At 45.7% G+C, this 13736-nt stretch overlaps 1 protein-coding gene across 5 annotated transcripts; it reads left to right on the top strand.

Annotated features, from left to right (window-relative positions):
- Window positions 1–1012: 1012 nt before the first annotated feature.
- Window positions 1013–11931, top strand: LOC141112137 (flap endonuclease 1-B-like). 5 transcript variants are annotated; one of them, XM_073604621.1, is made up of 3 exons: window positions 1013–1338; window positions 6848–6997; window positions 10734–11931. In XM_073604621.1, the coding sequence occupies exon 3, from the start codon at window positions 10826–10828 to the stop codon at window positions 11687–11689; it is 864 nt and encodes a 287-aa protein (XP_073460722.1). In that variant the 5' UTR covers window positions 1013–1338; window positions 6848–6997; window positions 10734–10825; the 3' UTR covers window positions 11690–11931. The 5 variants fall into 5 exon arrangements, with proteins under 5 accessions (XP_073460722.1, XP_073460719.1, XP_073460724.1 ...); XM_073604622.1 differs by lacking the exon at window positions 1013–1338 and adding an exon at window positions 1501–1694; XM_073604618.1 differs by lacking the exon at window positions 6848–6997 and having other exon boundaries at window positions 1014–1338.
- The last annotated feature ends 1805 nt before the right edge of the window (window positions 11932–13736 follow it).

The raw sequence follows: 13736 nt of genomic DNA, 5'->3' as shown, positions 1-13736 counted from the left end.
TTGTGGAAGCAGCTGCTGCCGTTACCGAGATATCCACCTTCAAAGCGCCGACGTATATGTACAGGAGCTGGTTGGTAAACATCAACAGATTTCAGTTGTGCCCCACCAGGCCGGCCCCCCCATGGAAAATGTGCCTGTCTGCTGAGTTCATCATCCCATCCCTGCACTGATGGGCACTGATTGGCAGCACTGATTGGTACTGATAGGCACCACTGATGGGCACTGATTGGTACTGATAGGCACCACTGATGGGCACTGATTGGCAGTACTGATAGGCTCCACTGATGGGCACTGATTGACAGCATTTAGTGGCACTGATTGGCAGCACTGATGGGCAATGATAGACCACACCGATAGTCAACACTGATAGTCAACACTGATGAGCACTGATAGGCAGCACTGATTGAAAGCAGTGATTGGAATTTCTGATGGGCACTGTTAGGCAGCAAGGATGGGCACTGACAGGTGGCAATGATTGGAAGCCTTGATTGGCACTGATAGGCGGCACTCATGGGCACTAATAGGTGGCATTGGTTGGCACTGATAAGCGGCACTGACAGGTGCCACTGTTTTTTACTGACTGGCACTGACAGGTGGCACTGTTTTTTACTGACTGGCACTGACAGGTGGCACTGATTGGCACTGACTGGCACTCATTGACACTGATTGGAAGCTCTGACAGGTGGCACTGGTTGGCACTAACTGGAAGCACTGATTGGCGGCACTGATTGGAAGTACTAACAGAGGAGAGGCTCTGATCCTGAGTGTAAAAAGTGATTTCTCTTCCCTCAAACCAGAAAGGAGGAGAGAAAACACTGACAGATCATTACAGCACAAGAGGGGTGCAGCTCTCTATTGCCCCCCCACCACACACACACATCCCGACACCGGACCCGATCTCATTGTAAGGTTATAATCACTGATAATGACACTTACTATATCACCGATGGAAAAGCTTGGGGTGTAATCACCGATAAATGCGCTGTAGGGCGCTGTTTTTCTTCTGTGACGATAGCCGATCAGAGACACGTCCTGTCGCTGCTAACGCACGGAAGAAAATGGCGCCGCTCAGCCCTCTCGTGCCGGTATAACCGTTATCCGTCCGCCCCCCGTGACCCCCCCGCACGGGGCGCGCGCTGTCTCTGACGTCGCTCGGTCATAATGTCCTGTGACGGGAGAAGACGGATTGCTGGAGAGGATTCGGCGCTCTTCACCCTCCAGCCTGCAGGTGGCAATAGAGAGCGCCGCTGTACAGTGAGGGAAGTCTGTGCACGTTCTCACTTATTCTATCCCCTTGTCAGGTGACTGGAGGAGGAAGAAGAGCATGTTTATCAGTCTGTAAGTAGAGGGAGGAGCGGGGACAACTTACCACAGACCTTCCATCTCTACTCCTCACACAGCACCCTCATCTCTCTTCCTCCTCCTCCTCCTCCTCCTCCTCCTCCTCCTCCTCCTCCTCCTCCTCCCCCTCCCCCCTCCTGATGTCAGTGAGAGGTACAGTGCCCTATTTTTAGCGTTAGTGGGAGGAATAGTGCACCTTATTGGTGTTGGTGGGAGGAATTGTGTCATATCATTGTCATTGAGAGGAATGGTGCCACATTATTGGTGTCAGTGGGGGGAATAGAGCCCCAAAGACCACCTCCAGCCCTGGGCCACATTTTGGAGACCACTGGTCTACATCCTTTAAAAAACAGGTAAGTAGGTGTGGTCTATTATAATCTGATAATCCTGGCGTCAGTGAGAGTAAGCAATGTCATCATTGGTGTCAGTGGGAGAAATAGTGTCCCATTGTTGGTGGCAGAGGGAGGAATAGTGCCCCTCATTGGTGTCGGGGGAAGAATGGTGCCCCATGACTGATGTCAGTGAGAGGAATAGTGCCTCATCACTGGTGTCAGTGGAAGGAATGGTGCCCCATTGTAGGTGTTAGTGGGAAGTAGAGTGCCCTATTTTTAGTGTCAGTGGGAGGAATAGTGTCACATTGTTGTTGTCATTGGGAGGAATAGTGCCACGTTATTTGTGTCAGTGGGAGGAATAGAGCCCCAGGGGCCAGATAAAGGCAAACAAAGGGCCACCTCTGGGCCACAGTTTGGAGACCACTGGTCTACATCCTTTGAAAAAAATAAAAAAATAATACCAGTTATTAATGTCATTTAAAGTAAGCAATGCCATCATTGGTATCAGTGACAGAAATCTTAAGTGCCCTATTGTTGGTGGCAATGGGAAGAATGGTGCCCCTCATTGGTGTCAGGGGAAAGAATATTGGCCCATCGCTGGTGTCAGTGGGAGGAATAGTGTCTCATCACTGGTGTCAGTGGGAAGAATGGTGCCCCATTGTTGGTGAAGGTGGGAGGAATGGTGCCCCTCATTGGTGTCAGGGGAAGAATGGTACCCCATCACTGGTGTCAGTGGGAGGAATAGTGCCCCATCACTGGTGTCAGTGGGAGGAATATTGCCCTTTTGTTGTCAGTGGGAAGTTAAAGTGTTTGTCAACACAAAAAAAAAAATACACATCCTGGTCCCTTAAAGCTGATTAACCACTTCAGCACCGGAAGATTTGGCTGCTCAATGACCAGGCCATTTTTGCGATAAGGCACTGTGACGCTTTAACTGAGAATTGCACGATCGCGCAATGTACCCAAACAAAATTGGCATTCTTTTTTTTCCCACAAATAGAGCTTTCTTTTGGTGGCATTTGATCATCTCTGCGGTTTTTATTTTTTGCAGTATAAACAAAAAAGTGCGACAATTTTGATAAAAACACAATATTTTGTACTTTTTGCTATAATAAATATCCCCAGTTTTTTTAAAAAAAGCTATTTTTTTTCCTCGGTTTAGGCCGATATGTATTCTTCTACCTATTTTTGGTAATAAAAATTGCATGAAGCATATATTGATTGGTTTGCGCAAAAGTTATAGCGTCTACAAAATAGGGGATAGATTTATGGCATTTTTATTATTATTTTTTTTTACTAGTAATGGCGGCGATCTGGGATTTTTATCGGGACTGCGACATTACAGCAGACACATCGGACACTTTTACACATTTTTGGGACAATTATACAACGATCAGTACTATAAAAATGCACTGATTACTGTGTAAATGTCACTGGCAGGGAAGGGGTTAACTGTGTTCCCTAGTGTGTGTTCGAACTGTAGGGGGAGGGGACTGACTATAGGAGATGACAGATCGCTGTTCCTAGCTAGTAGGAACTCACGATCTGTCTCTCCTCAGCTCACAGAACAGGGATGTGTGTGTTTATACACACACATCCCTGTTCTGGCTCTCGTGCCCACGATCGCGTGTGGCCGCCGGTCATCGCGACCGCTGGCCACGCGCATTGGCACCCCCGCAGTGAGGTAAAGGAGCCGACGTACAGCTACAACGGCTCGCGGGATCGTGCCGACCTGCTGCAGTATAAAGACGGTGGTTGGTCGGCAAGCGGTTAAACAGCACAGTGCTTGTGCTGTGTAATCTTCCCCCCTCTAAACTGTAAAGAAAAAAAAAAACCTCCCTCAACCTGCTACTTCCTGTATGCCCCCTCTTTACTGACCACAATAACAAGGGCTACTGAGCCCTGACCACCGTGGTCAGAGTGCGTCCCTCCGTCATACGCTGCTATCCCCTCTGCTCTCCTCTCTCCCCCTCACCCCCTCCTTCCTGCCTGTCATCTCCCTCTCTTTGTCCCCTCCCCCCCGCCGCTATTGTCAAAAATTAAAAACCTAAAATTGTCACCGCCAGACCCTCTATTAAAGCCTGGCATACCACACTATGGAAGTTATGTAAAAAAACAAGTGTTCTAAATACCTATTTACAGCTTTCTTCAGGCCCATCACATGACTCGTGGCCACTTTACAGCTACGAGACAGGGCTTCTGTGGGAGGAGCCGAGCGCCAGCTGGGGAGATCACATGGCTGCTCTGCTCCTCCCGCAGAAGCCCTGTCTCGTAGCTGTAAAGCGGCCATGAGTCATGTGACCGGCCTGAAGACAGCTGTAAATAGGTATTTAGAACATTTGTTTTTTTAAATAACTTCCATAGTGTGGTATGCCAGGCTCTAATAGAGGGTTTGGCAGTTACTTGCAAATTAGACTTAACAAACACTTTAAGTGCCCTATTTTTAGTGCCAGTGGGAGGAATAGTGCGTCATATTGATGTTGGTGGGAGGAATAGCATCACATTGTTGTCATTGAGAGGAATGATGCTACATTATTGGTGTCAGTGGGAGGAATAGGGCCCACGGGGCCTGATAAAGACAGGCAAAGAGCCACATCCGACCCCCAGGCTGCAGTTTGGAGACCAGTGTCTTAGAGCCCTGGCCTGACATGCAGTGGTTTGCCTCTGATAAATGCTTTGTTACCTACCTTTGTGGAGTTGCGCAGGGTATGACATACATTATTATGATGTTTCCTTTATTTAGGGGTAAGGATAGGGGTGCAACGGATCGTTGCTGATCCGTACGGATCAACTTCCGCGGATCGCAGGTGTGCCGATCCGCGGAGGTTGATCCGTACGGATCAGCAACGATCCGTTGCACACCATAGGAAAGGCCGCGGCTTCGGCCTAGCTCTGGGGCAGCGGCCATCTTGGTACACCCGGAAGCGGCCGCTGTCTCGTCAGGAAGTGACGTTTCGTTGCCGCCATCTTGCTACACCCCACACTCCTGCACAGTACAGTAATGATAGAGTGAGAAGGGGGCAAGCAGACATCTTGCTACACCCACCGGAGTTTTAGATTTAAAAGCTATTTTCAACACAAAACCGAGCTTATATGCATAAATACAGTATTTGTAGATCGGACAGACTGTTTAGATGTTAAACTTTAAAAGCAACAGCAAACCTGTTGAACTTACATGGTTGCTAATGTGACAGAACACCTCTGATTTTCACATTTAATGTTAAATGTGAAAATCAGAGCTGTTCTGTCACATTAGCAACCATGTAAGGTCAGCAGGTTTGCTGTTGCTTTTAAAATTTAACATCTAAACAGTCTGTCCGATCTACAAATACTGTATTTATGCATATAAGCTCGGTTTTGTGTTGAAAATAGCTTTTAAATCTAAAACTCCAGTGGGTGTAACAAGATTTGTGTGTTTTGTTTTTTTTGCTGATCTGAAAATGATCCGATCCGTGACTCTGATCCAAGGATCGATCCGATCCGTGAGTTTTTTGATCCGTTGCACCCCTACTATCAATCTATTCAATCAAGACATGAGACACCAACCGGAGCTGGTGTGCTCGTTCCCGTTTCGCGAATTTCAGGGGTCAGGTAAGTATAAGGGGGTGCTGCTGCAGTAAAGAAGGTTTTTCACCTTAATGCATAGAATGCCATGAGGTGAAAAAACACAAGGGTTTACAACCCCTTTAATGTTAAGTAAGCCCATAATAAAAAATATATATTAAACACGTTATACTTACTTGCACTGCGCAGTGGTTTTGTACAGAGTAGCCCGGATTCCCCTCTTCTTCGGTTTCTATTCTGTGATCCTTGCTCTCCCCCCCCCCCCCCCCCCCCCCTGCTGAGTACCCCCATAGTAAGCTGCTACGTTGGTCCATAGACACACACAGAGCACAGCTCAGCCCAACCCCACTCTCTCCTCACTGGATGTGATTGACAGCCAATGGCTCCCATTGCTGTTTCTAAATCAATGAGGAGGTAGAGTGCCGCTACTCTTGTGTACATTGCTGGATCAAGATCAGACTCTGGTTAGTATGGGGTGAGGGAGCTGCATTTAGAAGGTTTTCTTTTAGGTTACCCATTTCACGCCGATGGAACACGTATAAGCGGACTGCACTTTTTGCCATGGGGCCGCATATATGCGGATCTGTCTTTGTGTCACACAGAGATCGGGGTCTCAAGAGAACCCCCTAGGACCCGCAACTCCAGATTCTGGGTCACCTTATTGTTGTGGTAGACTCTAATTGGCTACCACTGTGATCAGTCACTGTGTTTTTCTTTCTGTGAATGGAGATGAAAGATGCATAGGGGTTGATTTACTACAGGCAAATAGACTGCACTTCGCAAAGTGCAATTGCTCCAAAGCCTAGTAAATGAGCCGAAGCTCTGCTGACTTCCATCAGCCAATCGTGAGCAAGCAAAAATAGTTGTTTTTTTCTTCTTTCTTTGCATGTGATTGGGTATTCTTTGCAAATTAAAGCTTTGCCTCATACTAAGCTCTGGAGCAACTGCAACTTGCAGAGTGTAACTGCACTTGGGAAAGCACAACCTGTATTTGCCTTTAGTAAATCAACCCCTATGTGTCTTTCAAGGTTTGATGTAGGTTAGTGTTTGGGTTTAGTAAGGGTCAAGGTCGATATATTTTGGGCAGGATTTTTTTTTTAGTTGGTGTCAGTGCATTTTAGGTAGGACAAACAAAAAAGTAAAATGTGCACTATTGTTTCTGGGCTGTGCTATGGGTACAACAATAGCTAACATAGACATATGTGGTGGAGGGGAGAGAGGGGTTTTCTTTTTATAAGAGACACTTATTCATGCTGGCCGAATGCACATATGCAGCCTCTCAGCTTGTGGGCCTTTGTGCCAAGCGGCCACGTATATGCAGCCCTGCACAGTAGCATGCAGTTACTGGAAAGCTCCTGATGCATGCTTGCGATCGGGAGCTTTGCGATCATGTGACAGCCAATCACAGCGGTCACATGACCTGAATGCGACCAACGGGAAGGGGTTAACAAAAAATAAAGCTCTTTGCCCAAAAAGGTGTGTGAGCTTCTTTGGTGCATGTAAGATGGCCCATTCAAGTCCTGCAAAGAATGCGCTGAACAAAATGCACTTTAGCACGATGGGCAGGTGTGACTGGGGCCTAAGGCTAAACTGAATTTTTTCATTTTCAGCAAAGGAAGCTGCATCTTGGCCTTTGTTTGATCTGCAACTGCCCTGGCGCTGCGCATGTGATCAGTTATGACACCAGGCATTTGATGGTTTGACAGTTTGGTTAAGAACACAAGCAAATATGACAGTTACGTTCCTGGCAAGCCTTGAATGTAAAGTTGTTTTTTTTTTGTTTTAACTGCTAAATTGATGCATTTAATTCCACTGTAAAGCAGTCAGAGTAGAAAATCCAGTCCCTTGCCAGTATACTACAAGAAGGACCCATGCTCTCTGTAGAGGTCTGTCACGCTCAATGCTGAATTAAACTTCTAGTTCTGCAATGCTCTTTGCTGATTGGAAAGCTCTAGCTGTGACTCATTAGGGTTTGTGTTAGCTGCAGAGAGACCACAGCTTCCATGCACCGGGCAAGGGGCTTTTCTGCAGCTGCTGACAAAGGGACAGGCTTTTGTACTCAGACTGTGGCTGCTATAGAAAGAAAATGAGCTATAAGATTATACAGTGGAACCTTGGATTACAAGCATAATCCGTCCCGGGAAAATGCTTGTAATCCAAAGCACTCGCATATCAAAGCGAGTTTCCCCACAGAAGTCAATGGAAAAAAGATAATTTGTTCCGCTTTGACTTCGATAACATGCAATACCGCATGTTGCCAGAGGTAAGGGGGGGCGCCAGAGAGTCTCGGAAATAGTTGGGGATAGCCCAGCTGAATTCTGAAACACTCGGAGTATTTCCGAATGGCTCCGAACCGTTCCGAGCGTCCCCGCGCCTCTGGCCAAATGCAGTACAGCACCGCACATTAGCTTGAATTCTGCTAGTTTTGCGAGACAATACTTGCAAACCGAGTCAGAATTCTTTTACAAGGTTCCACTGTAAAGCGAAGTTCCGCCGAAAAAAAAAATCAAAGTCAGTCGCTACAAATGCTGCAGCTGCTGACTTTTAAAATAAGGACACTTACCTGTCCAGGGCACCCATGATGTCCTCACCCGAAGCTGACCCGTCCTTCGGCTCCCGGTTGGAGGCACTGCCATCTGCAGTAAGGGAATCAGGAAGTGAAGCCTTGCAGCTTCACAACCTGGTTCCCTACTGCGCATGCGCGAGTCGCTCTACATGTCCTGACTGGTCCCTGCTGTCTTCTGGGACCCGTGTGTCTTCCAGAAGACGGCGGGGGGAGGAAGGGCCGGACATGGCGTAGATCGCCGTAGATTCTGCGGTGATCTATTTCCGGAAGTGGGAGCAAATGCCTGTATTAGACAGGTATCTGATCCCCTCACGAAAGGTGGCAAATGTGACACCGGGGGAGGGGGGGGGTGGCTGCATAAGCGGGGGTTCCATTTTTGGGTGGAACTCCGCTTTAAACACCATGAGAGGATTTTACTGAGACTGGAGCAAGCGAGTCCTGGAATTACCAGTGGGGAGGACGGGGACAACGATTGCAGCACTGACCTGTCACCGCTGGAGAGCACAATGCCAGGTAAGTGTGTGCATAATTTCTCATTATGTAAAAAGCTCACACACAGCTGAATTTAGTTCCACTTTCAAGTAGATTTATTCAGAGGGAAATGTGCGTCCGTTGCTGAGCTCTTCCCAAAATATCAGTTATACTGATGCTCTGACTTCAGCACCAAGTCGCTGACCCCAATACAAGTCTACAGATCAGAAGCTCTGTTGCTGCATGCTTGTTCAAGGTCAGCGACTCAGCAAGTACAAAAAGCCGGGGATGGACAGGATAGCCAGGTAATTGCATTTTAAAAAGGAGGCCTGCAATGGCAGACCGTGCAGCACAGGTTTTGGTAACTAACAATTTTCATTTCATTAAAAAAAAAAAAAGTATTGATGGAACATGGAAGCTGCCATTGCTGACCAATCATCAGAAACAAGTTCTACCCCGACATGTATTGTGTTAAGCACAGCACTTTATTTTTTGAGAAAGCCCTGGGCTTAGCATGAAACCTGTAAGGGTAGAGCTTGATTCTGCCGGCTGTTGTAATAAAGGAGGAATATTGTTTTGCATCTCAGTTTCCAATGTTGCTGAAAAAATGGAGAAGATGCTGCTCCTAATTTATGAAAGGGGGCAAGCTCTTTTGCTATGTAGGAGAGGTCTGCCCTGTTTTCTACATCCAGAGCAGTAGAGCTGTTTGCCCTGCCTCCCACTGTGTGGGATGTGCCATATGTAAGGTCTGGTAGGGATCTGCGTCAGTTTTCTATATTTAAAACTGGCACTATCCCTTTGTTAACCACTTCCATACCACAGAACGTCATATGACGTCCTGGGCTTTCAGTGGGGATATCTGAATGATGCCTGCAGTTACAGGCATCTTTCAGATATCATTTTTTTCAGCCGGCGATTCCCTGCACTGTAAGAACAAGCATAGCGGCTTGATCAGTCTTGCAGGCGGCAGGAGAGGACGTCTCCCCAACCCCTGCCCTCCGGTTCTTCTACCAGCTTGCTCGTGCAATCGGCAGGCCGGAGAAGGAATCTACTGGCACCAGAAGTTAGCCATAGAGAAAACAGAGGGCCAGATGGTCACCAGCAGTCTCTATGACTCTTGAAGACCCAGGCTCGACGTTATGACATCATATCCGGGCCGGCCAAAGTTAAACAATGAGATTGTTTATTTTTATTTATTTTTTTGATCTCAGGCTTTGCAGCCTGGAGGAGAGATGTGGGGTCTTATTGACCCCACATCTCTCCAAAAAGAGGACCTGTCATGCCCTATTCCTGTTACAAGGGATGTTTACATTCCTTGTAATAGGAATAAAAGTGATCAAAAAAAATTACATTTTAAAGGGAAAGTGTAAAAATAAAGTTAAAAAAATTAAAGCGCCCCCGTCTGCTCGCACGCAGAAGCGAACGCGAACATAGGTCGCATCCACATATGTAAACGACCTTCAAACCACACGTGAGGTATCACCATGAACATTAGAGCGAGAGCAATAATTCTAGCCCAAGACCTCCTCTGCAACGCTAAACAGGTAACCTGTAAACATTTTTAAAGAGTTGCCTATGGAGATTTTAAGTACCGAAGTTGCCATTCCACGAGTGTGCGCAATTTTAAAGCGTGACATGTGAGGTATCTCTTTACTCGGCGTAACATCATCTGTCCCATTATACAAAAAATTGGGCTAACTTTACCATTTTATTTTTTATTATTCATGAAAGTGTTTTTTTTCCCACAAAAAATCGCATTTGAAAAATTGCTGCACAAATACCGTGTGACATAAAAGTTGCAATCACCGCCATTTTATTCCCTAGGGTCTCTGCTAAAGAAAAAAATATATTTGTGTGTGTTTGGAGGTTCTGAGTAATTTTCTAGTGCTGGAATTTGCGCTGTATGGAAGTGGTTAATTGGGTGTGGACCCTGTGCTAGTTAGTTTCATTCTGAAATAGAAACTGGTATGGGTGGCACGGATAAACCTAAAACAAGTGTATCTGCTTAGTTATTGTGACGCACGCCACTCGCGCCAGTTTCTTGCACCGTTATAATTGTGCAGAAATCTTTAATTTCCCCATTATGTAGTGAACAAATTATGAAACACATGTTTTTGAACAAACACATGGCGGGGAGTTTATCAAAAGTGGAGCAGTTGTGCATAGCAACCAATCAGCGTCTATCTTTAACTTGTTCATTTAACTTTTAAAAATGAAAGCTAAAAGCTGATTGGTTACCATGCACAGCTGTTTTAGATTCTGGATGCTCAAGTTTTGATAAATTCCCCTCAATGCATTTCCAAACTTGTATATGGTGTGTTAAGTTAGTGTGTGGACCTGAGTAATCTTACTTTTTCATTGTTACTCTTGTTTTGAAATGAGTGTCATTGTGTATTCACATAAGACTGACCTAAATGTATGTCCACTGTAATTCTCACAGCTGTCCTTCTTCATTTCAGGTTGTGCATCAATACATTTTTTTGCTGCTCATTTTTCCTTTTAACTTGTACCCGGCTACCAGTTCCTTATTGCTGTGCGACAGGATGGGAATATGCTTCAGAATGAGGAAGGTGAAACCACCAGCCACCTGATGGGCATGTTCTATCGTACAATTCGCATGGTTGAGAACGGCATCAAGCCAGTGTATGTGTTTGATGGAAAGCCTCCTCAGCTGAAGTCAGGTGAGCTGGCCAAACATACTGAAAGGAGGGCAGAGGCTGAGAAGCAACTTGAAGCTGCCCAAGAGGCAGGAGAGGTGGAGAACATTGAAAAGTTCAACAAGAGACTTGTAAAGGTCACAAAGCAACATAATGAGGAATGCAAGAAACTGCTAAGCCTAATGGGTATTCCATATGTGGACGCACCATGTGAGGCAGAAGCTACCTGTGCTGCTTTGGTGAAAGCTGGAAAGGTGTATGCAGCTGCGACTGAAGATATGGATGCATTGACCTTTGGTACTCCACTGTTGCTCCGTCATCTCATGGCTAGTGAGGCCAAAAAGTTGCCTATTCAGGAATTTCACCTCAGTCGTGCCCTAGAGGATACAGGAATCACACAAGAGCAGTTTATAGATCTTTGTATATTGCTAGGCTGTGATTACTGTGAGACCATCAGAGGCATTGGCCCAAAGAGAGCTATAGAACTGATAAGACAGCACAGGAGCATCAAAGAGGTCCTAGATAACATAGACCTGAAGAAGTACCCTGTTCCAGAAAACTGGTTATACAAAGAAGCTCGTCAGCTTTTTTTAGAGCCTGAGGTGGTTGACCTAAATGATATAGAGCTGAAGTGGCAGGACCCAGATGACGAAGGCCTTGTGGCCTTTATGTGCGGTGAAAAGCAGTTCAACGAGGACCGGATCCGTAATGGTGCCAAGAAGCTGGCCAAGAACCACCATGGTAGTACTCAAGGCTGACTAGATGACTTCTTCAAGGTGACTGGTTCCATCAGCTCCACCAAAAGGAAAGAGATTGATGTTAAAGGCTCAGCCAAAAAGAAGGCAAAAACCACGGGCACCCCATCAGGGAAATTTAAGAAAGGCAAATAAGTGACTGAATTTAGTAGAGCTGGAGATGTGAACTGTTTTTCTGCTTTGAGTATTATGCGTGTTGATGTCTTGGAATATTATTTTCATTAAAATGTTTAAGAAACATTTTATTTAGCGTTTTCACAATTTTTGACAAATGCTGAATGGAAAATAAGCACCTTAATAACAATTAAACCATTTTCTGCTTCCGCTAATTGCCTGCACTAGAAAATGGACATTAGACATGCAGACAAGGTGGTACAGTCAGTGCCAGGTGACGTACTGGTACATTGCCCGGCACGTGCACTGGTGCGCCCCCATCCTGTGCATGGTGGAGCACGGAGCTCTGTATCTGGGGTGTGATCATGTGATTGCTATGATTGTTCATAATGATCACATGATTATAATACAAACAGTCAGTCATGCTTTATGACAGCTTGCTTTCTTTTGTGAAGCTTTGATTGGCCCACAGCTATCACATGGTACCGAATAGCCTATACAATATGATTAGTTGTATCCAGTCACAGCATGTCAACCGAAAGCGGCTCTCAGCTGCTTTATTGAAATTCATACAGGGAGATCGGTGCTTGTAACTCCCCCCCCCCCCACTGCCGCACCGATCACCCCTGATTTTGTCCTCCATCAGCTGTATACAGCGATGTATTCCAGGCAGCACAGCAATAACTTTCTGTCCCTCTGCAAAATTTCGAATTGAGTGACACTCAGCCATTCATCGGAAGTTTTGTATTTTATGATGTGATTTTATCCGTCCACCTCATACAAGTCTTCCTGTGAATGGCTCAGCCCGACTCAATTTTTATTGCAGGAGCTGGACAGCTTGTACAGCACACACAGCAGGAGCGTATGTTAGTGAAGGAAAAAGTTTAAAACCTAAGTTTAGTAAAAGAAAAACAAACACACTACAAGTGACATTACTATCAGTGTGACATGTCCCTTATGCTGTTGTCTCCTGGTTTAGTAGAAATCTTCCATCCTCTGATTTTCCCCCCTAAAATCATACAGCTGCCAAAAACCTTCCAGTCTGACAGGGGTTAATAGAGCTGAGGGGCTTATCCCACCTCCTACATTCATGGAAGCTGTATTATCACTTCTAAAAAAAAATAAATCTATGAAATGAAGACAGGGGGATGATTGAGGCTGCATTCCCACCTGAGAGCTTTCTGCTCGTGAAACGCCCAAGCAAAATCCCACTCATTTAAATGGCCCCTGTTCACATCTAAACATTTTTGTAGCCTGAAGCAAAATGCCTGACGCCTCACACCATAGAAATGCAGTCCGGATGCGTTCCAGGTGCTTTTCTGCATGCGCGTTTTTAATGCGTTCCAGTGCGTTTTTGTTGCAGTCCAGTGCTTCCCTCCCCCTCTTTTTTCTTAACCTTAAATAAGGACAAGTGTGTTGCAGTGCGTTTTTGGTGCATTTAGGTGTGTTCCGGTGCATTTTTGATGCGTTTTACAGCGTTCCAGTACAGTCCAGTGCAGAAAAAATGCAGTATGTTCTACCTTTTTTCCTGGAACTGCAAGCACTGGTGTGAACTATGCCATTGAAAACAATATAACTTACTTTCCATGCGTTTTTGATGCAGGAAAAAAAAAAAACGCACTGGACTGCATGTAGTGTGAACTGGCCCTGAAGCTCAAAAAAGTACATGAGCTTCTTTTTGGGAACATTACAGGCATTTTTCTGCTTTTTCCACTAACCTTTTGACCTCTGCAAAATCATGGTAAAAACACTCGACTTTCTGCCTAAAAATTAAACGCTAAGGTGTGAACTTTCATAGATCGTGTTTCATTCATAGAAGCGAAAGTACGGCTTCTATGAATGGAGGAGGTTGGGAGAAATGGTGGGCATAGGTTTATTAAAGCGGAGGTTCACACAAAAATTGAACCTCCGCTTTTCGGAACCCTCCCCCCCCTCC

Source organism: Aquarana catesbeiana, linkage group LG11 (assembly GCF_042186555.1).
Source record: "Aquarana catesbeiana isolate 2022-GZ linkage group LG11, ASM4218655v1, whole genome shotgun sequence".
Lineage (NCBI taxonomy): Eukaryota > Metazoa > Chordata > Amphibia > Anura > Ranidae > Aquarana > Aquarana catesbeiana.
Note: the sequence above shows the minus strand (reverse complement) of the source record. Positions and strands in the feature narration are given on the sequence as shown.

Bases quoted from the DNA above. Each gene is read 5' to 3' on its own strand.
- LOC141112137 (XM_073604621.1), top strand. From the start codon at position 10,826: ATGCTTCAGAATGAGGAAGGTGAAACCACCAGCCACCTGATGGGCATG.